This window comes from Falco naumanni, chromosome 1 (genome assembly GCF_017639655.2).
Source record: "Falco naumanni isolate bFalNau1 chromosome 1, bFalNau1.pat, whole genome shotgun sequence".
Classification (NCBI taxonomy): domain Eukaryota; kingdom Metazoa; phylum Chordata; class Aves; order Falconiformes; family Falconidae; genus Falco; species Falco naumanni.
The window spans coordinates 124189633-124213024 of NC_054054.1; the positions used below are offsets into that span (position 1 = coordinate 124189633).

The window sequence follows — 23392 nt, forward strand, 5'->3', positions numbered from 1 at the left end:
ACAGTCCAAGACTTCAGAGGAAGAAAAAGGCTCTCGGTGCTTTTGGCACCTTGGCCGTATGTCCCAGCCGGAGAGGAGAGACTGAAATGTCAAGCTTGAAGGCAGATTCGAGAGATGCCGACCACCTGGAAAGCAGATCTCGAAGCGGGACATTTGAACCGGTTCCCTGAGCCCTGCCAACACCTTCCAGCTGCGCGTACCCCAGCCCCGCAGCACCCCCGGTGAGCAGCCCCAGCCGCAGCACCCCAGAGCTGGCAGCCCACCGCAGGATCCACCTCCTGCCCAAAGCTCCAGCAAGAGCCTGAGGTTCACCAGCCTGGGACTCGCTCCCATCCTATCCCAACAGTGTCCCCTTGAGGCTGATGGCTGAGGCAGCCTGGGAAGAGCCCTCAGAAGCTGCTCTTGCTTTCCAGGCTGGCCCACCGCTGCAGAGCAAGGATGTGAACAAACCCCAGCAGCCGTGGGTCAGCCTGAGCCCCAGCAAAGGATGCTGGAGGACCCCGCGCTAACACGGGGTGTGGGACCTCCCCACGCGGCAGTGAAGCACGCTGGAGGACCACACAGCTAATTAAGCATCTTCCTTCCAAGTTCTTGCAAACAATATCCAAAGTCCGACCACTGTGGCCCCTCCTGCAGCACATCAGCTCAGACCTGGAGCGTGGGGAGCTCTTCCAGCACCGACGAGCCCGAGCGGGGCCATGGCTGCTCCGTGGGTCTGTGCCAGCCGCAAGCCCCCGCAGCGGTGGGGGGCAGGAGAGCAGAGCCGCCGCGGAGAGGGCACGGGGCTTCCTCGCTGCTGCTGGAGTCTCCTTTCTTCTGTCAGCCAAGCAGCAGGGAGTTTTCTGAGAAACTGCCCCCAGGGAGCGATCACTTTTTCCAGTCATTAACCTTACACATCCCTCACATTATCGGAATACCTTGGATGTCTAAGTTGCTGCAGTGAGCTAATTCTTCCAGGTGACTCCAGGCAGCATTAAATGGGCTCCTGCACAGCGAGGGGATTTGAACTGCAAGAGCTGAAAGCGCTCCCGACTCCGGCATGCCAGGCCTCCAGCGGGGGCGAGATCCTCAGATGTCACCGTGCGAGCACAGCGAGGTGACAGGAGGGATCCAGGGCCCCCGGAGCAGCGGTTTTCAACCTGCAGTCAGCAGGCACCTGGGGGGTCTGCAGGTGAAGGGAGGAAGGAAGGAAAGCAAGGCATGGGCTTGAGATGCATGACGCAGGGGTCTGTGCCCCCACAAGGCAAAAAAACTGTAGGAGTCCTCAAGTTGGAAGACAGTGGGGGAAAAAAGCAGTGCCCTGAAGACATAAATGTTGGGAACCCCCAGTGCTGGCCTCTGGGACTTGTACGTACCTGTCTGTCTGGATGCAATTGCATCAGGGTGTCCAAGCCCTGACAGAACAGCCTGTCTTGGACCCTGAAGTCCTTCCTCTGGTTTAGAAGATGAGCATGAGGCCAAGGCACTATTTGATTCCTTGGCAAAGATGGGGAGAACTTCACGCTCCACTCCCTAAGGAGCAGAACGGGTCACCAGCGAGTATGAGCTTTCCATCGCCTGCGCGTGCCCCACGGGAGAGCCAGCACAGCCACAGCCTGCTCCCCACTCGGCAACCACCAAGCTCTGCCTGCAGAGGAAAGGCTGATTGCCTCCACCGCAGGCCACTGAAAATAAACCCGGAGATATTTCTAGAAAACCCTCCACGCTTCTTTGCAGCAAAGGAAGCGGCCACCCCTCAGTGGGGCCAGCATGGGTGAGACCCACCTCTTTGACAAGGGTCTCTTGGCAAGTTCCCTCTCCCCTGTGGCTAGCAAACTGTACATCACTACAAAGAGGTTCTCATGGTAGGTGGGTACCAATTAGCACTAGTTGTGTTGCTCTTGCTAAGCACATACCGAATAAAGAGTAGCGCCCAAGTTCATCATGGAGAAAGCACGCATTCATCAGCTTGTGAAAGCGGGACAAGGCATGCGTCTTCCGCAGCGAGCCGAGGACACGTGGAGCCACAGCTGTGAGGAAGCCAGCTGGGGAGCTGGTGCTGAGTGCCCACCATGGCTCTGTGCACGCCAGCAGTGCTGAGGAGGAGGAAACCACAGACAACGGGGTTCCACGTGACACCACGCACTGTCTCCACGGAGCACGACCCACCTCCCAGCCCCAGACACACACTGCTGATCCGTGGCTGCTGTTGGCCTCTGGAGTAGAAGGCAAGGAGGCGCACAGGAGGAACCCCAAACCAGTGAGACAAATATTAATAGTAGGATAGCTCTTATAATATGTACATAACATTACATATGATATTATTAACTTACACATCACAATGTCTTCCTTTGTGTTGCCTGGATTATACATTACCAGTGTCTCGTCAGGAGCAGCTGAGTAACAATATCAACAAAAACAATCGCAAAAGACACCACACTTGTCTCTCCTGAGTAACAGGTGGCCACCACTAGTGACTGCCAGAGCAGAGCCTGATCCTTCCCACAAAGCAAAGCCAGCACAAGCAGGCACGCGTTTGTACAGAGGGAACATCACAGGCGGCGCGGGGCAGCACCCTCCCGCTCGACCTTCGCTTTGGGGCAGTGCGTCTTCCTGCTCCTCTGGGAAAGAGACTTGGGAAACAGAAACAGCCTCTCGGTTTTCCCGACCTGCCCTGTAATGAGAAGTGTCATCCCCAACCAGGGGGAAATGGGGACCACTGAGCATGTGGGAGGAGAGACTAAATCCCACAGTAGCAATGGGCATGACGAACCATGTCAGCCACACATGCAAAGCTCCGTTTACAATTAGAAAGTGCAAAATAACAACACCAAAAGTCACAGGCCACACGGCCAAATTACAGAATGATGACCCACACCACGCACATCTAGGAAACCCTCCAAGCGTGAACAAAAATCCATCTTCAACACTGACACGACATAGGGAAAGCAACGCTCTAACACTCTTGATAACAACACGAGTAAAGACTGTGGCAACGCACCAGTCTAAGTCTGGGGAGGTCCAAAACACCAACACAGGTTTGGTTTGGATCTTCCCAGGTGTTGCCGGGGTGCAGCTCAAGTCATGGTTTCAAAACCCATCCCTGCACCGAGAGGCCACAGAAGGGACACTGGAGGTAACGCAGAACTGCTCTGGAGCCTTTGCTCTTCTCCTGCACTGCTTGCTCTTTGGGACCATTTTTGGTTTGGATTAAGGAACGATGCTACGCCATTTGGCACACAGCTTCCCACGAGGGGTTCAATTTACCTTCCCCAGCAATTAGCTACCTTTTAATGAACTTGCTTTAAAATTAAAAAGATAGTAATAATAAGAGGTGGACCCAAGCTGGGGGCGCAAACGTGCCCCAGACTTGGCACTGAAGTCCGAGTCCTACTCTGAAAAATGCCTGCAAGCTCTGCTCCAGCTGTGCTGTGTACAGTGTGCTGACACCTCATGGCCAAGCAAGTAGTTCAGATAAGACGCTATTTCCCAGGATATACACACACATAAATTCTCCGTCTGCTGCAAGGCAAGAAACGAGCTTCATTTATCAAGACGTTTGTAATGAACAGATCAGAATATACCAAAGATAGCCAAGAAAACCAGTCCAGAAATGCTTCAGATTCTTGAACCACAAGCAGATGGGTACGGCAGGGTCCGCCGTTCATAGCTGCAGAGTCGGAGCCTCCTTGATGCTAAAGGGTGGCCGTAACGCGCCTCTTCACACCGCGGCCCCTATACCCAGCTGTACGTGGCAGACCTTGTGCTCTCAGGCCTGGAGAGAGCGTCCGTGTCTGGGCTGCTCGTTACCCAGCCCCCCCCTCTTCCGCGGGGTTCTCCCACGGGCAGATCACCTCCTTCGCAGAGTCCTTACAAGCTCGGTGGCGGTTGTCCTCTCCCTCCTCAGAGTCTATGGGGTAGATCCGGCTCTCCAAAGGAGCATCCGTTTTTATTTGGAAGAAGCTGTGTTGTGAAATAAAAACTCATCACGCATACAGCACTTTTTGATGTGCGCTCGGAGACAGCGAACACGCAGCATGGAGTCTGGCTTTGAGTTTTCCACTGTTCAAACCCCAGATCCCAAAGCAAAACTCCTGGGCACAAGCCTGCAGAGATGGAAAACGAAGGAAATGTGCACTCCCAGCCCTTTGAAGCAAAACTGCTGTGTGACCCAGCTCTGGCACAGCCGGAGCGCAGAGCCAGGTGGAGCAGGAGCCCTCAGACTTACGCTTTTGAATTTATAACGTGGACTCGTCCACTTGGTCACCAGCAAAGGTAGATTAAAAGAGATTGAGGACATGTTACTCTTGGTGAAGGACATGGCCAGGATTTAGTTTCAACAGTGACAGCCTCTCCAGGCAAGAAATCCCCAGATTATGAATATGAATATGAATACGCATCCTGCTCTGGCAGGACAAACGTTCACGATCCCCCTCAGGATTTCTCCTCCCTTGTTACTTCTGTGTCTCCTCTGACTTTCAAACCCTAAACCAAACCGGAACCAATGCTCGAGAACAAACACAAACGTACGAGCGGTTTGCCAAATTCAGGACTCAAAAGCAAAACAGGAGGTGTAAGTGCAGGAGAGAGAAACCACCGGTGTGGCCTCCTGCCTGTTTCTCATCAAAAACCACATCCAATATGGGGAGCAAGTGCAAGGAGCCAAGGGGAAGAGATGCTTTTGGAGGCCTGGCCACGATTTGGGGCAGGCAGCACCAACGCCAGCGGTGGGTTTGAGATGCAACGGTAGGAACGGCACCATCAGCCGGGCTGGCCACATTCTCAGGGTGTACGGGGGCCCTGCCCCCCACTACCGGAGCATCTCACCATCTTTGCTGGTGCAAAGATCTGGAGCTCATCTCCGAAGCCACCAAAATAACAAAATTGGTCAAACAGCTTCTGCTGCTTGTGCCGCAAGGCCCCACAGCCCATGAAGGTGCTTGATGTGGGGAGAAACGTAACTTCATGCCAAGCTGGGGCTGCCTCGTGCAAGGGGCCATCGCCTCCTCCGGCCTGCCCCAGCGCGTGGGGCTCGGGGACGCGGGCAAGGGGTGGCACGGCTGCAGGGGGACACCAGCGCAGGTACCAGGGTGCCCACTCCCGCAGCCACCATTACACCAGCCCCACAGCGGCGCACGGGGCGGGGGGCGGCAGCAGCCGACTGCAATACGAAGCACAAGGCCCACTTTAACGGGCTCAGCTGGCGCCATTTCAACCTCTATGTACGAACGGACACGGGACCGGAGGCGAGCCCTGCACGGGGGCTCAGGTGCCCGCGCGGTGCTTACCTGCTCACCGCTGCGGCGTCCGGCCGGAGCCGCCGCTCCCGCTCGCCCAGCGGCTGCACCTTCCCGTGGGGCACGGCCGGGCACCGGGGCGAGAGCGCGGCGAACACGGGCGAGGCCCGGCAGCCCCTCCTCAGGAACCGGCCGAAGGACAGGGCGGCCGTGCGGGACCTGCCACCAGCGGAGGGGAAGGGGCCGGGGCCGGCCCCCTCGGGCTGCTGCTGGGCACCGCCTGGGGCCTCGCTGGCGGGCCTGGGGCAGGCGGCGCGGTGGGGCTGGGCCGGGGGGCCGGGGGAGGCAGCAGGCAGCGATGGCGGGGTGTCGGTGCCAGCGTAGACAGCCGGGCGGGGGGCCCGGGAGGTGTGGTGGGATGGCTGCGGGGAGGAAAAGGAGAGAGGCTCGGTCAGGCCCCGGGGCACAGCATGCCCATGCCGGAGGCTGGCCCGGCCTCCCCAGGCTTCGTCAGGAGGAGAAGGGCCACTGCTACCAGGAGAGACAGGGCTGAGCTGGGAGGCAGCCGATGGCTACCCTGGCCAAGCCTGGGCCGGTGCCCCCCTCCCCTGCAGCTCTGTCCCCTTCCCTGCTCCCCCGCAGCGGGAGAGCGGAGGTGTCACAATTTGCCCATGGAAAGCAACGGGGTCGCTGCTACCAGCCTCAGCGGTGCTGACAGATCCGGCCCCACACGCGCCATGGCACTGTAGGGGACACCAGCTTGACTCACTCCTTACAGCAATTAGCTCTAGGCACGGAGGAGTCTGTTACCCCAAGAACGTGATCTCGGTTACGAATGGTATAACCGTGTCATACCCAAAGCACCACTGTGCTGGCTGCCGTGGTGGCCAAGAAATAGGACACCGAGCTCCAACCCCTGACGACTGATAATACAAGAAGCCACATCTTGTGCTGAAGCCCCCAGTGTCCCTGGCTGGTGCTGTGAAGTCTCCAGCTCAGCTAATTCAGCCCTCAGGACAAGCCCAAGCACAGATGCATCAGCAGAGGACACGCTGCATGCTGGGGTGTCCCCCCCCCTGCTTCCCGAGGACTCATTCCCAGCAGAAATGAAACGCAGCTCAAGTGTCCCAAGAGAAGCGCTGAGAGCGGAGGAACACAGAGAAAATGTATGCACGCATGGCAGAAAGATGACACAGTGAAGGGTGAGCACACTGAGACAAGACAGAGAAGGATGAACTTGGTTCTTTTTTCATTTTCTACATTTATTTTTATTAGACAGATGAACGCATGGAAGCGATGGCCAAGAAATGAAACAACACATTGCTCTGATTTCCAATGGAAACAAACAATTTCTTGGCTGGCACAAAGTGAAGTTCAGTTTGTACCATGGTCACACTTTGTACCAGCGACCTTCCTCTTCAGGGACCGAACAGCAAGGGCCCGAGGAGCGGTACGCTGGGTCATGCCAGCTTATTCAGCCTCTAAGCAGAACAGAGCCAGCTTCTGCCTGCAAGTGCAGGCCTGGTGTTTCACAAGCACAGTGACTCCAGAGCATGCAGCATTAACCCACATCAGGGGGACAACGATGAAAAGCTGAGATGATGAAAAATCAGAGAAAGGAATGGATAGAGGGAACATAAAAAGCAGAGCTGCAGACAAAATAGAAGTAGAATCAGAGGGACTGACTGGAACACACAGATTTGTTATTTATTATTTATACTCTGACTTGATCTTCCTCATGTTACTACACACTGGCAGTCCCAGCATGCTCAGTGCTCCCTGTTAAACAAACCCTGAAGAGACTGCAGAGCTCATCACATCCAAGTAGCTTTGGACCAACCCTGCTACGTTCTTGAGTATCTTTCAGTGCTCTTATGTCAAGGTAGGTTGATGCTGCTCAGTATTAGACCTTAATTCAAAAGAAATTACAGTCTGAGCCCGCTCACCCTTACAGCATTGCAAAATTTGCCATTGCTTCCACTGGGAAAAAGGGCATCTGAGCAAAAGACTCATGCAACGTGGTTTCAATTCCTCTAAGAAGGTTTATCACCGTTAGGTCAATGGAGGTCAAGAAAATCTCCGTAGCTCGGCTGCAAAGCAAAGGAGACTAGTTCTGCAGTGATACCAGATCAGACCAGGTAGCCCCGATTCCTCCTCCTGACAACGCACACAGGGAGGGCTAGAATCGCTGTTCCAAGCTGTTGGGGGGACAGCTATTGCCTATCTTGCCTGCTCACAAGGGGCTGGTCTGCATGCACCCCAGTACCTGAGGGCTCCCACTCACATCCAGCTTCCTCCACCTCCCATTTCCTCTAAAATCGTACCAGCAGTAAGAACAGAAGATCAATACAAACCAGAGTGAAGAAGCTTCCTGGATCTCAGTGCTTCCCACCCAGTTCCTCTGTTTCCTCTAAGTTTTAACAAACAAGAAAGCTTTTCTGCCCCCCAATTCCCTCCACTGGGCTTTGCAGGAATCTTCTCACTTCTGGTTATCATTGGCCTGGTCCATGACACTCTGGTTTCCCAACAAAGCCTGGAATCTCCCTGAGCTCTTTAGCACTAAGGTAGTATTTTAGGTTGTCTCATTCTAAAGAGCAAAAGAAAAGAAAAAAAAAAAACCACAAAACATACCACTACTTAAAGCTGAAATCAGCTCTGAACACCTCTACCCTGGTTCCTCCCTGCTTCTGGGCTACAAGCTGGAAGTACCCCGTTAAGTTTTTTTAACAACAGAAAATAGAAGAGCAGGAAAAAGACAAGACAAGAGGTAGGAAAGATTTGATAAAAGAAACACAAAGGCATGGCTGCGTCTCTCAAGCCCTCCTGCAGGTTCCTGTGAGCAATGGCTTGCTACACCTGCACACCTACCTCATTGTGCAGGGGAGTCACGGGGGAGATCTCCTATGTCCCAGGGGCACTTGTGAGCATCATTAAAATTCAAAGCGTCATCTAAACCTTCAGAAACACTCATCCTTACCATCCTCACAAGAAGTTTACCCTCACGATCTGCCTCTGGCTCCGCTGCACTGGCTAGGAGGTGCAGGATACCTAAGTGAGGAGTGTACTCCTCTCAGTGGGTGGCCAAGATACACCCCTTGGGAGGGCACGCACGCCTCTGAGAGGATGGACACCAGCGTGGACGCACTCCGAGGTGGGCCACCTCACCCTGCAGGGTCACAAGGACCTGAACCCAAAGGACTGGGACTGCTGAGCTTTACGCTGCCTTGTGCCACCCCACCTCCTGGAGGAACAGGAGGCAGGGGGAGGCAGCTGGGCCACCCAACCTCCACAGGGAGCTCGAGGCACCCAGGAGGCACCCCCTCCTCTCCGAGGGGTGCAGGGAGGGAGCCGGGCCCTGCACCCCGAGTCCGGCACAGCCAGCAGCCAGGCCCCACCAGCACTCCCATGCCTAACCTGCCTGGGAAGCGACATCCGCTGCTCCCGAAGCCATGGCAACGTGCGGGAGCAGGCTGTTGGCAGAGCCGGCCTGCAAACCTAAAGCAGCACTGACACCTTCAGGAAGGGGAGACGAAGCTCAACACCAGCTCGGCTTGTCTTTTCCCTGGGCTGTGCCCTGCGGGGCTCAGAGCCTATTTGGGAGGTTCCTTGAGCTGGCTCCTGCGGTCCAGCTTGCTCATGACCTGTGTGATGTCCACAGTCGCGGCGGCTTCTTTGGCTTTGGCCTCTTCCTCCCGCTGCCTCAGGATGATGGGGCTGGGGCTGGAGCGCAGGTGACGGCGTCTGAACGGGAAAGGGGAGCTGGGCAGAGAGGGAGTGAAAGAAGCAGGGTGTTACTGAAAAGTCAAAAGGCACCAAAAACTCACTCCCAGTAAGCAAATTTACCAGGAGGGCAAGCTCAGACACGGAGACATGTGCCACTGTCACCCGCACAAAAACAAAGAAGTGCAATTGTGGACGGGGTGGTTCAAAGTAGGACTCAGTCACACGGTCCCACACATGAGCTACAAAACTGCTAAAAGCATCCAGGCGGTCCTGGTCCTCGTAAGTGACTCCAGGGCCAGGAGATGGCCGGTACCTCACTCCTTTTGTCGTGTTTGCACATAACTCTCAGTGTGAAGCCAAACACCTGCCATGAGTGGATCAAGATAGGGACCAGTATAGGTGTTTCTGGTGCCTGTGATATGATACCCCAAAAACCCACTTGCTACCTGCTGCAGCAAAGCCATCACCGGCAGCAAGGAAAACAAGTGTTGAGCCACCTCTGGATGAGGTACTAGCTCTTTAGTTTAACCAGGATGCTGACCACTGAGTGTCCAGAACAAGCACTGACAAACACAAAGTCGCCAGGATTAACCAGCATCTACCAGGGATCTTGTGATGTGTGGCTCAGGGAAAAACTAACCAAACCCCAGGCAAGTCAGCAGGAGGGTTTTTTCCACTGACTTGAAACGCGCTTTAGATGAAACAATAGCGTGAAAGTCCATGATTCCTCTTTCTTGCTTGCTAGGTTGATGAGTGGAAGAGGAACAGAGAAAGAAGCACACCACCCAGGCTCGCCATGACGCTGTACACTCAGCTTTAAGAAGCAACTACACTTCAAACTCTTGATTGGGAAAAAGCCATTTCAAGCCTGCTGCTTCTAATGCCGTCTACCTTGTGCCAGCAGTCCCTCACAAGTAAGATGCTGTTTATTCCCATGTGGCTGCCTGTCACCTTCGCCTTGCAGGGGGCAAGCAGCTTTGTCCAGGCAGAGCTGAGCAGAACCCATGGAGGACCCTGCAGTGGCTCTGTGTCTCCTCAGCAGCCAGTGTTTTGTGGGCAGGAGTTTTCCCATGCCCAGTACACAGTACCTTCTCCTTCCAGGAAAGGAGTTGTCATTAATTCAACAATCACAGCCTTTCTGAATAGACCCAACAGACAAGGCAGCCAAGCAATTGCCAAGTTGATCCTGACTGCACACAAGGCGCTTCCAAAGGGCTCACAAATAAACAGCACAATCAGTCTCAAAGCAAGGCATCTTCTTAGTGAAAAATCTTATTTCATTAAACAAACGTCTAAATCATAGTAATTTTGCTGCAACCCAGGCTTTTTCTACCCTTGCTACAAGAAAAACAAACCCCACAATTACATCCAGTTTCACTTGCCTTTTTTTGACAGTCTCTTGTGGCACAACAGCCTTGGCCAGCATTTCCTTGTATACTGGAGACTTTAAATAGCGGCCATAGGAGTCCTACTAGGAGAAAAAAAGAGAAACTGGTAGTTATGGGCTGCAAACACCCTTATTAAAATCACCACCAAATACAACTGCTCAGGAGCCAGGGAGGCTGGGAACTGGATAATCTCCCCCAGCAGCCCAAGGGACTTTATATCTTGCAGGCAAATGTAGCTATTTAAACCAATACCCTTTCATCTTGGTGTAAAACTCCCAGGATTTTCCATCTCACAATAAAGCTTCCCAGGTAAGACCCAGACCAAAAGGTCTGAACAGAGCTTAGCCCAAGCCAGCGGTGTCTCACAGTCATTGGGAGGCAACGTGATTATGTTTCAGGAGCCGGACTTTTTTCAGCAACTGGTGAAAACCAGTGCAGCTCTGCTGCTTTCAGTGTCAACATGCACTAGCTGCTGCTCTGGCCCATAATACTCCTTCCGGCTAAGTGTATTTTGTGTCACTCATAAGGAGGAGTTACAGGTTATCTGTAGTTACCAGGATCTAATGACAGCCATGACATACTGTATGCTGATAGCAGCCCGCAGTCTGCTGCATCAGTCAAACCTAAAAAAGGGTGTCCATAAACACAACCACAGAAAAATGTGTGAAAAAACTCGGTAAAACTTAAGATGGGTCATGTCTGCCTATGCTGTTGGTACAAAACTCATGCAGTTACATCACAATTGCTACTACCTTTCCCATCCACTGCTGAAATCCAGTTGATGTGGCACAGAGTGGTACTAACCGAGTCAAGTTAAAAGATTTGTTCAAGCTTTGAACGAGCTGGTGACCAAGCTGGTATTTTAGAAAGTAGGGCTTCCAGCAGACACCTGACCTCCACCACCCTGGGCACAGCTGCCTTAGAGGGAAGAAGCAGCAGCAAAATACAAAGGCCTGAAGCAGTGCTTGCTTAAGTCAGCAAATTCGAAGGATTTTCAAACAAAGGCCACTTGAAAGTGACAGCTGATAGCACACAAAGGCACGGAAAGGCCCGGAGGACTGGAATCCCCTTAAGGCTTTGGAAACAAATAACAAACCTTTTTCATCAGCATGTAAATGTGGGTCTGAGCAGCATCTAAAACATAACGATGAGGGTGCTTGAGGCCTTTGACAGTGATGCCCATTGTTGTGCCATCAATGTTAATCCAGCGCCTTGCTCCCGGAGCCAGGAAGAGCCTGCAAGGAGAAGGAATCAACACTGCCATTAACAGCTGGAGAATTCCTGGAGATTCCTGTCTGTGCATGAAAGGAAAAGTCCCTTCAGCTCCCCACTACAATCTGCTGTCCTGATTTTGGGCAGTCAGTCTCCTCTTCAACACTACAACATGTAGTCACTTCCTCTTGCCCTGTTAACACACAATATAAACCAAATCTGAGCCCACTGGAAGCAAAAAGGGCTTCTCCACTCTCCTCGTGGCAGCCCCAAGATATTTGCTGTTCCACACCTCTCGATTACATGCTAAGACCTAAACATAATAGTGGAGAACAGAGAGGAAAAGTAACTATATAACAAAACAGTACTTAGGCTTTCATCTTCAAAAGTTCATTTCCTACATAGGGACACTGGACAGTCACATTTGATGAGAGCTTACAAAGAAAAGTCTCAGGAATAAATAATGCGGAGAATGACAACGTGTGGAAGAAGGTTATGGGATTCATGTACAAAGAGCTTAAGAAATCAAGAAATTTTGCAATCATCACACTCACTTGTAAATCTCTTCTGCTTTTTCTTTGACCTTGGATTGGTCTCCATACTTGAGATCCTCACAGGCTTCCCAGAAACTCAGATTCTCTCCTGCGTAACAGGGATGCGGTCAGCAGAGAGCAAGACTGAGAAAAACACAATCCCATTTATTAACTCCTAAACTGAATGTATTTGACTCAGTGCCTTGGTCCTGATTCAGTCTCTGCAATTCTTACAACCACCTTGAAAATCCCCTTGGGACTGAAGGAGGAATACAGCTTTCCCCTGCTCTCTGCTCGTTGACACCTAAGCGAGCTTGCGAATTCAGGCAGTTGCAGCTCGCCTGGGAGCAATCCCCACACACGGGGAGTGCCCTGGGCTGTATTTTGTGCCCTGTGCCACTAGATGGTATTGCATGCACTGGCTGCAAAGCCATCGCCTCCAAAGTCACTTCTACTGCCTTTACTGTGTGACTTTGTCATCGTCTCGGCTCACAGCACCTACTGCAAAGGCATGGATTTCCACCACTGCTCTGTCTCAGCTCAGCTGTGCAGCGTCCTGCTCTGTGGCGTAGGCAGGGAGAAAGACAGAGACACAGCAGACCCACCGCTGAACTCCTTCTTCAGGAACACCTGGAAGTTCTGCCGACCTTTCGGGTCTCGTATCAGCTCATTGAAATTGAAGGCCCATCGCTCCACACGCATTCTGGTGGGGACTTCCACTCTGCACAGGTTGAAAACAAACAGCATGGCCAGTTTCATGTCGCCCACTTAATTGGCAGATTAATTAAAACCAAAATGCCCTTTGCTGGAATGCCAAGGGACTTCTCAGCACTATCCTGTTTTCCAGAATGCTGTAATGAGCTCCTGAAGTCAGCCCCCACTAAGTAAGCCATAATTAAACAACTTGGTACACAGTGGGATGAGGATTTAGCTCAGATTTACGCTGCTCTTGCAATGACAGCCCAGCTTTGCTGCAGGTTTCACTCAGTTCTGTTCTGGAGGAGGCACTGATTGCTGCCCAAAGCTTTGCTTCTTATAACAGCATTCTGTGCAAGTATCCTTTGGGGCTGTCTAATGGGATACCATCAGTCTAACAGGATTGCCAGTCTCAAATGAGAACCAGTAATATGTTGTAAGCTTCAAGCCCAGAGATGCCACTGTATAATTAGCAAACACTATCTGAATGGAAATCCAAGGGAGACCTCAGAGAAAGGATGGACTCCCAGTATGTGCCTCCAGCCCAAACTCTCTCCTGGGGTGTGTGCAAAGACCAAGGGCCAGTAGTTGAACCTAGAATTGCTACACCATTGGCAGCACCTAATTTAGCAATGTTAATGCTAAACCAAGGGCTACACCTGAGTGTAACTGGTCATATTCCATTCCTGTGCTAGGAAAAGCGGACTAGACTCACGCAAGGGGAGGATTAGACCCACTCAGCAGGGGCTGAGCGCATACTTCCATCATGAGTTTAGGAATTTCTGTCATGTTAAGGCAGGCTCCACTTGAAGAAGATAACGCTGGAAGTTCAGCACGGAGTATTCCCAAGAGACAGTCTCTTTAGCATGGCCAAGCTATGTCAGAAAGGGAATTGCTTCCCTGCTTATGATCAGAGACTAGATATCACACTGAAATCAGCGGTTCCCTTTTCTGATTTCTATCAGCATAAAGGCCAGTGTAAACCACAAGCTGACAAAAGCATACAAATACATACAGTTTTGAGTTGAGATCCCAGAACTCAGTGTCATCTGTTACCCAGGGGTTGCTGGGGAGACATCCAGACAGGATAGGATCATTGGAGAGAAACTGCTCAGAGTACTTCACAAGCCTGCAAGCAAATCCAACAAAATCAAAATACTAATTTGCAGGCAGAATTGCAGCCAGCCCCACTACAACCAAATAAGTGGTTGCACCAACCATAGATAGGTATCTTCAGAGGCGCAGCCCTATCAGCACAGGGACCTGCAGTGTAGCCCCTGCCTTACTAGAAAAATTGATTCATTAGCTCAGTTCATCTTTTCCATTTCCCAAACAATAATCTCCTGGTTGTCTTTCAAAGCAGTCATTTTGTCAGTTCAAGTGCAGGTATACACAAGACTCTCTTCCATCACCTCCTTTTGCCTCTTCATTTCAAGGAAAGTGGGACTAAACCCCCAAATGCCTTCTGCCTCCTTCTCCAGGCCTGACCCTGTGCCGTGCTATGCCACACATTACAGAGAGGAAAGTGCCAGAGAAAAGGAAAGCAAGTGCTGTATTTGTTGAGGGTGAGTTCTCCACAGCCTTCCCATGGGGCGCGGGAGAGCCCAGGGAGCTGCAGGAGAGGTGAGGGAGCGCTGAGGGCACATCCAGGCTTCTCCTTTCCTCTGCTCACCTACCGCACAGCTCATTCCTCTGCAAATGACTCTGAGGGCTTGGCATGAAGCAAAAATGTCTCTGTCCTAGCAGGAACCAGACAAACACTTCTACCTTCTAAGTTGGCCAGACTCGTAATTACAACGGATTTCACTAACGTCCTGGAATTTTAGATTTCTCCTCCCTTTTTCATTCTTGAAAAAAATCATCTGGTTTCTGCATTTAAAATTCCTTCCAGGCCAAACTGCTTTCATGTGCTCAAAGCTTGGAGCGCACTGTCCAAGGGCCCGTTGCTAACAGGCACCTTGGCACACATCCTGCAATTATCCAATGCTACTGCACAAAGCATACCATAGGTTTGGCACAGAAGTCCTCGATCCTATCTTCTCACTGGAAATGCCAAGGCATTCAGCACCTGCATAATTCGCTCCAATCCATATATTTTAATCAGGCTACAAATCTAAACCTGTCAACTCAAGTAACATTGCTCTGTCCTTTTAATGATTAGTGCCTCGCAGCTCCTCCTAAATCAATGGAATGCTCTGGTGCATGCATACTATCTAGTTGCTGCTCACATCCTCATCAATAATAATTTGATTTGGACCCAATCCTGCAGCTGAGATCCAAATTTCCTGAGGATTTTTTTTCATCTAGGTGATAGGCATATCAGAAGACTAGAACTAATGAATGAAAAGCTCCATTGCCAAACAGTTTAGTACCAAAAAAATTCCTGAAGGCAGCCAGGTGTCCCCAGCTCCAGTTCAGAGTTTGGAAAACTGAGGCAGGAGAGTTTTAAGTGACCTGGGAGTCAGTGACAGATGAAATGAGCAGAACTGCTGAGAACCACAACTTGCAAGGCGCCAGAAGACAGCAGTGCTTCCCAGACTCTTCCTCCAATTTCATTCATCCTCGACTGCCTTCTCCCAGGGAACAGGCTGAACATCTAGTTTATCTTAGATTTGATATGAATCTCTGGGTGGCAATGACTATGTAAAACAGATAGGGACTGCACCTCTAGGCAACTGGCCAGCACTTAAGATTCCAGGTAAGAAATGCCTGTGGCAAACACACTAATGGCTAATGCTAGGACTGGGAGCTTTGCACTTAATTGGCTTCATTAAGAAACTGATCAGGAAATACTCCCACTGAGAAGAGGAATTGCTAATTAATTGCTTGGATGTTCATGGAGAGGCATGTGTTCCTTCCTAACACAGAATAACCAGAGATCTCCCCAGCTCTGCTGCCTTCTGGTGAGCATCACTATGTGAACAAGAACACACACAGGGGCTGAATCCAGCGCAGCAGGCTGGGGACCAGGGATGGGAAGATCAGTCTGTCTCCGCCGGTTACTCATCCCTCACAGGAACAAGCACAGGACAGACACACTGCTGCATCCTCACAAGGCAGCCTCCACGCAGCCGCTTTTCCAAACTACAGAAATATACCAAGTTCCAGGCATCACGGTCCAGCCCTGACCAGTCTGAACATCTCTTGATTTCATAGGGCATCTCAACCAAGAGGCTGGTGCTGCTCTGCAGACATTCACAGCAATCCTCTCCTTAGCTCCAAGGGAGCCTCTTCGTCATGACTGGGACTCTGATCCCTCCTCTGCCTCGCGCCTCCTGGCCCAGGCAATGGCACGGCCCGAACAGCACAAACAACACTGCACTGCGTGTGGCCACCACATCGATTCCCCTGACTGAGTCACCAGCTGCTGGAGAAGATAACTTCATCATCTCATGAGATAAGCACTGAAGACTAATTAACATGTGGACAGAAGGAAATCAGGACTTACCCTTGGAGAGAGACAGAAGATTTCACTCTGGACTTCATGATGGCCTGCTGATAGTACATGATCTGAGAGGGATCAGACACGTCCACAGTTAGGAGCATGGAGGTGTGAAGACAAGGCCACCTCTATCTGAACCTCAGACATGCCCTCTCCCAGGTACTGAGGCTACCTACAACAGGGACTGCTTCTTCCCTAATTCTTGGATGTCCAAGAAATCACAGGATCCCTAAACTGTTTTAGTAAAATGGCTGTTTTCACTGAGCTTATTGCAAATGCCAGAAGAGCATTTTGCAATGTGCAAGTAATTAAAAAGCACTCTCCATGCTATATAAAAATTGCATAATACCTACCATTCTAGGCACCTACAAATGCTCTGGATAATTTAGCATATAATTATCATTGATCCTTGGCTGTCTCTACACTGGCGCCACTTGATGCATCTCCTGTGATTTCCCCACCACTAATTTTGATCTATTGGATTTTGCTGTCCTTGCTTGAGCCTTCCCGTCACTGGGAGAGCTGCTGGCTGCCTGCAGCGGGAGGTGCAGAGGCAGGAAATGTCCTGAAAGCACATTGACCAAAAGCTCCATTGAACAGAGACTCCGCCAGCCAAACCCAGGCATTTTTAAAACAGCTCATCCCCTGCAAAGGGGGGTTTCAGCCTCCATACAACACTGATGTAACCAACACATACGGGAGGAACACCTAGAAGTGAGGGAAGGACCACCACTTACCTCTCTTCTATAAACGTCCATAGTTTTTTTCTGTGAAATAAAGAACAAAAATCATTAAATTGGGACGAGTGCTTTTACTCGCCTTTTTTGAGATGTGAAAACACAGTTGCAGGGCTGCCGTTGTGCAGTGCTCTCCAATTAATTCTCATTACAATTAAAATCAAACACGGCAGCTCAGCTAATCAGGGTATCATCAAAGCTAAGAGCATCCACACACCGTAAATCGTTCCATTAGCCATATTTACTGTTAATCGTTCCATTAGCCATATTTGCTGTTTAGCATCGCTTCTTCCATCACAGGCTGCCTGTATGCCTTCAATTAAGGGGTTATTCTAATGGAGCTAAAATAGATTCATTTACGAGACACAGATTAGATCATTCAATATTAGCTAAAGGAGACAGGAACCAACACATTGCAAAATATAAACACCACAATTAAAAGCCTCAGAAGCAGTATCTGCTGTGCAAAGGGTGTTTACGTTGTGATTTGAATAACTCAGACTATGTTACATGCCATCCACAAATGAACAAGCAATTGAAGGGAAGAAATTAACTGCAGGGTGTTTATTCACACAGCTTCCTTTGAAGCACAGTTACTTTGTGTGAAATAAACTTGAGGAGGCAGAAGGAAAGACAGGCTAAGTCAGGGATGCTCCCAGCAAGGCTTTAAAGGCTTATTGCAGTGTTTCAGTTCTTCACCTCCCATTTCAGCCAACAAGATCTGCATCCCAGAATTATTCTTCCAAAGTAACCCTGTGGCAGACACAGGTCTGCCGAGTGCCCTGGTGAAGCACACTTTGCGAGTGATGAGGGATGAAGCATTTGGTGTCGAATGCCGCAGGCAGCCTGCTTCTCCCATCTTCTCACCAGTGAGCCTGTACCCTGAGCTACCCCTGTTCTGGGAAAGGCAAGATGCTCTCCCAGGGCTGCTTTGCGAGGGGACCATCGCGGGGACACTGGTACAGATCTGCTTTGGCATTTTAACTATCGTCATCAGTCCAGCTCAGGAAGGAGAGACTATTCTCTATATGGAAGAAAAACATGCCTATTTTGCTGAAACATGGTTGGTTTCGAGAAGGCACACTCACGATTTCAGCAGCAGGAGCCAGATATGCAGCAGATCAGCCAATCTGTACAGCACTACCATGAAGCCAGCCCATCTGATCCCAACACCAACCTAGCCTGGCCAGCGTAGTACTAACAGAAAACCTCACTGTGGCATTGCAAGGGGACAAAGCTTTGTCTGCTGGAAATACCATGACCAGCTCTGAATGACTGCGGTGCACACAATCTCAGCAGGGAAAAACAGGAAAACAAACAGTAGCTGCACCAGCTGCAACGCTCTGCTGGCCACATACAAGGAACTGCATGTGAGGGGGTAAGGGCTGACACATCAAGGGGGAGAAAAAACTCTTGGACAGCAGGATCGTTGGTCACAGGGCTGTACAGCTTCCCTTGCTGATTCAAAGGCTCCTGGGACATCTTATAAAATGACAGCAGACACATGGACTAAGGAAGAGCTTTTCACCCTTGTCGGCTCTTAGCTGCACCCCTGATGCCAGGCCACCTTCCACGCAGACACCATTTCTTCCCCCCCATTTCTACAGTATCATCATTGTTTCAGATAAGACTGTAGAAACAGAAGGAAAAAAAAAAAACCCAACAAAAATCACCTGCTGGCACAGAGAAATTTGCTGCATTTACTGTCCTAGAAGTGTCCTCTTTAGAGAACTTTGTTTCTGTTTCAGGCCAGCTATTTCCTGCACAATAGGAGTTCCCTGCCTCCTTGGGGAACCCAAGATACAAAACAGGCCCCATCAGATTTACAAGTGCTGGTTGAACTGTTTCATTTGATGGAATTTAAGGGTGGGTAGGGCATTTACTTTAGGAAAACCAACACATTAAAATCATTAGATGGTTTGAAAAGGCCCCTCATTTCTTCCTCCGTTTTGGCAAGTGGGTGCCTCGGACAGGCCTGGTGCAGCAGGGTGAGGAAAGGTGGATGCTGGCACAGTGGCTTGAAGGCAGTTCACGTGGTAGTAAAGTTGTGTTATCTTCTACAGGGTTCTTAGAGGCAGGCAGCACATCACACACACACAAGACAAACAGCTGGTGGGAAAAAGAAAAACAACACAGTAAATTAAATGTTATATAGAGCAAGAAAAATGCCATCACAACAGAAAAATTCTATGTGGGTGAGTAAAAATCAAACTTAATGCCACATCTTAAAAAAAAAAATATCTTTCCTTGTTTGCAAAGTGCATCCTACAACAAGGATCCCCTCCTGCCTCAGCCTGAGCATGCAAGTCAGCCCTCTGGATAGTTGGTCCTGGGAAAATCAGGGAGGCTTTGGTGGGGGTGGTCCACAGTGGGCAGGGGATTTGCCAAGGCTTGCACAGAAAAGGGGGATATGGCATGAGAAGGGCTGAGCATCACTGAGTAGTGGCACACACCGAACTGGAGTAGAATCAAAGGGGAGCCCAGCACCAAACATCCTACTGAGGGGTGCAAATGCTGGCTGTGCTCAGCTCTTTCCAGTTCTCAAATCCACAGTAACTGGGAAAGATCTCAGCTGTTTCACGCCACAGCTGAACATCATTTCATTTCCCTTTCTCCCATGGTGCTCCTGTGACCAGTTGCCAATTTAGCTGCTGGTACAAGGGACCCTGAATACCCTCTGTGCCCTATGAGCACTGCCACTTGCCCCCCCATCCTATCCATCCTTACCCCCTGCTACTGACAGCAGCAACACCAAAGCGTCCTGTACCCTCCACCCACCCTCCCTTCTTTGGAAGGAAATAACATTTGGAACAAAAGAGTCATTTCTTATAATGAGATTAATTTTGCAATGCCCTTAACAAGTGACTTATCGCAATTACCACGGATAAGCTCCCCAGCCCTGCAGGCTTCAAATCAAAATGGCAATTAGTAAAAGACCTCAGCCTGTCTCAGGCAAGTGCTGCGTGCTGTTCAACATCCTCCTCCCTGCAACATACAGCAGCACTCGGACACCCTGCACAGCCTCGTCACACCCCACTGCCACCAGCTGAGCACTCCCCATGCATGCAGGCAGCGGCTGCAAAGCCGAGCTGGGAGCCAGCCAGGACCCGCTCAAGAGCCCCGTGTCCAGAGCTGATCCACATGGCTGAAGCACCCAGCTCCTACAAAAGTTGGGACATCTGCTAATTTCCAGACAACCGTTCACACGGACCTCCTCCACTCTCAGTGTGGGTCTTCCTGACCACATCGTGGAGATAATAGTCATTACGTTTTCGCCTGTCTGGCCACCATTCTGTGTTTACAGAGGTTGTCAACAGCTGGACAACAGCTTTTGTGTGTACGTCCAGGTGGAGCTCGGAGTGAAGAACACGGACAGGCCACTGTCATCCAGGTCTCATTTTGGACTCGGGCACTGCATACCACACCTGCACTCTGCCCCAAATGCCGCAGTGCTCCCTGTCCGTGCCCACAGCTCGGCATGCTGCAAGGATTAGCCTGGGGACCCTGCACAGAGCACCAGCCACTGACCACGGGACAGTGCCAGCACAGCTCAGCCTCCTCTGCAGGTCACTTTACTGCAAAAACCTGTGGGTACTGCCTCTCTGACACTGCAGTGGCAAACAGCACTCGGGCATGCACACAGCTCTCTTTCTGTGCACATGAGCACCTCTCCTCTGCTGCGCATGTGGGCCTTTCCCTACACACAGCCGAGAGCCCTGCACACCAGAGGAAAATTCTGCATCTAGTATAAGATCATCTCAACATGCATCTCCACTGTGCTAGTGCTTCCAGCGCAACAGCTAGAAATCAAATTTGTAACAGTTCATATACCCAGTTTCGTTCAAATTGCTGGTTGTCCCCATCTATCCGCTTCTGACCCTGTTATTTCCAAAGATGTGATGGATGCAGCAGAAGTTACGTGTTTATCTGGCAGCCAAACTGACAGAGACTTATGAAATTAAAGGCCAGCAACGACTACGAAGATCTGTGGCTGATTTGTTGCGTATAAGAAGCCAGGGCATTTCATTCAGTAGTCCCGGAATACAGTGCGGTGATACCTGGCTAAGCTAAAGCATCTTTCAGAAATACTGGTTACAGGAGGCAAAAGCTGAGTGTGTACCCGCAGGCACGGACACGGCCTCTGGCAGTTGCCTGGTAACTCTCTAAGCAGTGAGGCTCAACCAGGAGCCTGAGACCTGGGGTAACAAAAGGCTAAAGCATCCCTTAATTAGCTGTCCAATGAATGGCTACTACTGCCTTACTCCTCCTGCCCAGCTACAACTTCTAACTCATTAAAACCCGAGGGATGCCCATGGGTCAATAATAAAAGTCCCCTTCAAAGGAGTGCGAGCACCTGTTTAACCCCAGAGGACATTATCAGTTAGGGAGGGAGCAGCCCACCAGAAGGTCTGAGGCAAGCGAAAGACAGATGTTCATGTCAATACCAGCTTCAAATAAGTCATTCTGAAGTCAGAAATTAATTAAGACCAGGAATATTTTCCTTCTCAGCTTTCAAGATAAAGACAACTAATTGGCCAACAAAGCGAGGCTAGATTGAGCGGGAACAGAGACACAAATCAAATAAATGGGTGCTGGATTCATGCACTCAGTTTCTTCTCCCATTGTTTCACCTATGTCAGAGCCAGAGGCTGGGCCCACAGAAAACATCAATAAAACTCTGCACTGCCTTCAGCAGGGGGAAGATACAGCCCACAAAGCACAGTCAGCTCAGCATTTACCAGCAGAGCTTGGCCCACCCTTTCTGCTTGCCAAAGGCTGTTGAGCCACAGGTGTTTGTGAAAGCAGCCTGCAGAAATAAAATTTTTAAAGAGCTGCTAGTCCAAAGGTGGCTTATGTGGACTTTTGGCTGTCTCATGTATTGTCAGTCACTCGTTCAAAAGCAAAAAAAGGAGCAAGAACCTTCTATCTTCAGCTCAGCCTCCAGAGAGGAGGCATGGCTCAGGGACCAGCTTAAAGGAGAAAGGCAGTGAAGTCACCCCAAAACTGGTGTCCTTTGGCTCATGCCCTCTTTGGAGCCCCTGCTAACAGGGGGAAGGAACTGGCCATCTCCTTATGTCCCGGATGGGAAGTGAACAGAGATTCCTACTCACTTCCTCTGTGCTACCAAGCACCTGGCAGATGGCTACGGGCTTTCAGACCGTTTGCAAACCTAAAATCTCCTTCCATGTCAGCTGTAAAACTGTGGGCGAGAAGTTGGCTAACTCCTCTCTTCTATCCCTCTCTCTTTCCACCACTCCTTTTCTCTTACACACAAAACACATACAAAAAAAGGCTTTCGGCAGCTGCTACTTAGAGCAAGAAAAAATAAAATACACCCCAACCCTACATTTTGCTCTTTTTCAGTCTCTATAGCAACAGAATGCAGTTGGCCAAAGCAATTATTCTGCTTCTGGCTGTTGAGATGTTTAAAAGCTGTTACAAAAATGAGAAGTTGTGGGAATACAGTGAGTGTGATCGCAGTAACATTTGCATTTAATTGCTGAGAGAGACTTTGACTTTGCTTCCAAATGAACACCATTAAGTGCACAAATACAGGATCACTTAAAAGGACTGATGGAGAAAGAGAAGAGCAGCTCCAGCTCCTCATCCACTGACTGCATTTGTCCTACAGTGGACTCTGAACCAGTCCCACCCAGTTACAGCCTCCATGGTCTCAGTTCATCAATTCTGTCTCCTTACGGTCTAGCTACACAATATGCATCTTTATGTAACGTTTTGTGTCTCCTATCCACCACACCAACTTCTCCATCTTCTTGCCACACGTTACCCTTTTGCAGGTATTCTGTCATTTTAATTTAAACCTGGATCTTTCCACTGATCCTTTACACCCCACAGCCCCACACAGTTCATTCAGCACTAATAAGAAGGCAGCAACGAGCATCTGGAGATAGAGAATTCCTTAATTCAGCTTCACCAGCAAAGAAAGCATGTTCTGTAGCCAAGTACTCACACTAACTGGTGTGGCAAGAAAGCTGACTAAGTATTTTCAATCCAAGAGGAGCTGCCAAAGCTTATTTTGAGGCCCCCACTCCCCAGATAATGAGTCTGCTTCAACCCCTGGCCTGTTCGGCTGTCACAGCTGAGCTGACTCACTCGGCCTGCGGTGCCCAAAAAACAACAATCCCAGGGACCCTGTCTGGGTCCTCCCAAACAAATTCAGTAGGTGTGAAAAAAAGATACAAAACAAAACTGTCTCACCTGGTTTACCTTATTTTCATTGGGATCCGTTACGCGGTTTAATCCATACTCTAGGACATCTAGCATGCCGGGCTGTTACAAACAAGAAACACCAACAGCTTTGTAACTCATTTGTTGTAAAGTCTGTGATTCGTGCAAATGCATGAGGAGACCCCTGAGCCCCAAAGGGCTCCTGGGCAGCAGTGCCCTGGGGGAGCTCTGCCTGCTGAATCTGGGAACACCCCGC

At 50.4% G+C, this 23392-nt stretch overlaps 2 protein-coding genes across 4 annotated transcripts in view; both read right to left on the reverse strand.

Moving 5' to 3' along the window:
• The window catches only part of LOC121082514 (regulator of G-protein signaling 9-like), a 38048-nt gene that overhangs the window by 649 nt on the left and 14007 nt on the right, over positions 1–23392 (reverse strand). Inside the window, exons 9-17 of one of the 3 annotated variants that reach the window (XR_005826046.1) lie at positions 23176–23238; positions 16948–16977; positions 16217–16278; positions 13784–13897; positions 12678–12793; positions 12094–12181; positions 11424–11562; positions 10322–10407; positions 8382–8975 (exon numbers count right to left, since the gene is read on the reverse strand). Coding sequence is in view for 2 of the 3 variants with exons in the window: in XM_040582031.1 (XP_040437965.1) it covers positions 8807–8975; positions 10322–10407; positions 11424–11562; positions 12094–12181; positions 12678–12793; positions 13784–13897; positions 16217–16278; positions 16948–16977; positions 23176–23238 (867 nt within the window). In the remaining variant the exon portion in view is untranslated. Of the gene's footprint in view, positions 1–6460; positions 8976–10321; positions 10411–11423; positions 11563–12093; positions 12182–12677; positions 12794–13783; positions 13898–16216; positions 16279–16947; positions 16978–23175; positions 23239–23392 lie in introns of those variants that run through there. The other 2 variants (XM_040582031.1, XM_040582032.1) reach the window with 2 other exon arrangements.
• LOC121087163 (regulator of G-protein signaling 9-like) lies at positions 3500–5955 on the reverse strand. The gene is made up of 3 exons (XM_040591917.1): positions 5914–5955; positions 5268–5788; positions 3500–3942 (listed from the first exon to the last, which is right to left on the reverse strand). Exons 1-3 carry the CDS (start codon positions 5953–5955, stop codon positions 3786–3788), a joined length of 720 nt encoding a protein of 239 aa, XP_040447851.1. The 3' UTR covers positions 3500–3785.

Coding starts and splice junctions, on each gene's coding strand:
- LOC121087163 (XM_040591917.1), bottom strand. CDS start 5,955: ATGGCGCGTGTGGGGCCGGATCTGTCAGCACCGCTGAGGCTG. Junction 5,789..5,913: donor TGTCAGCACCGCTGAGGCTG/GTAGCAGCGACC, acceptor TGGCCAGGGTAG/CCATCGGCTGCCTCCCAGCT. Junction 3,943..5,267: donor GACGCCGCAGCGGTGAGCAG/GTAAGCACCGCG, acceptor TTCACAACACAG/CTTCTTCCAAATAAAAACGG.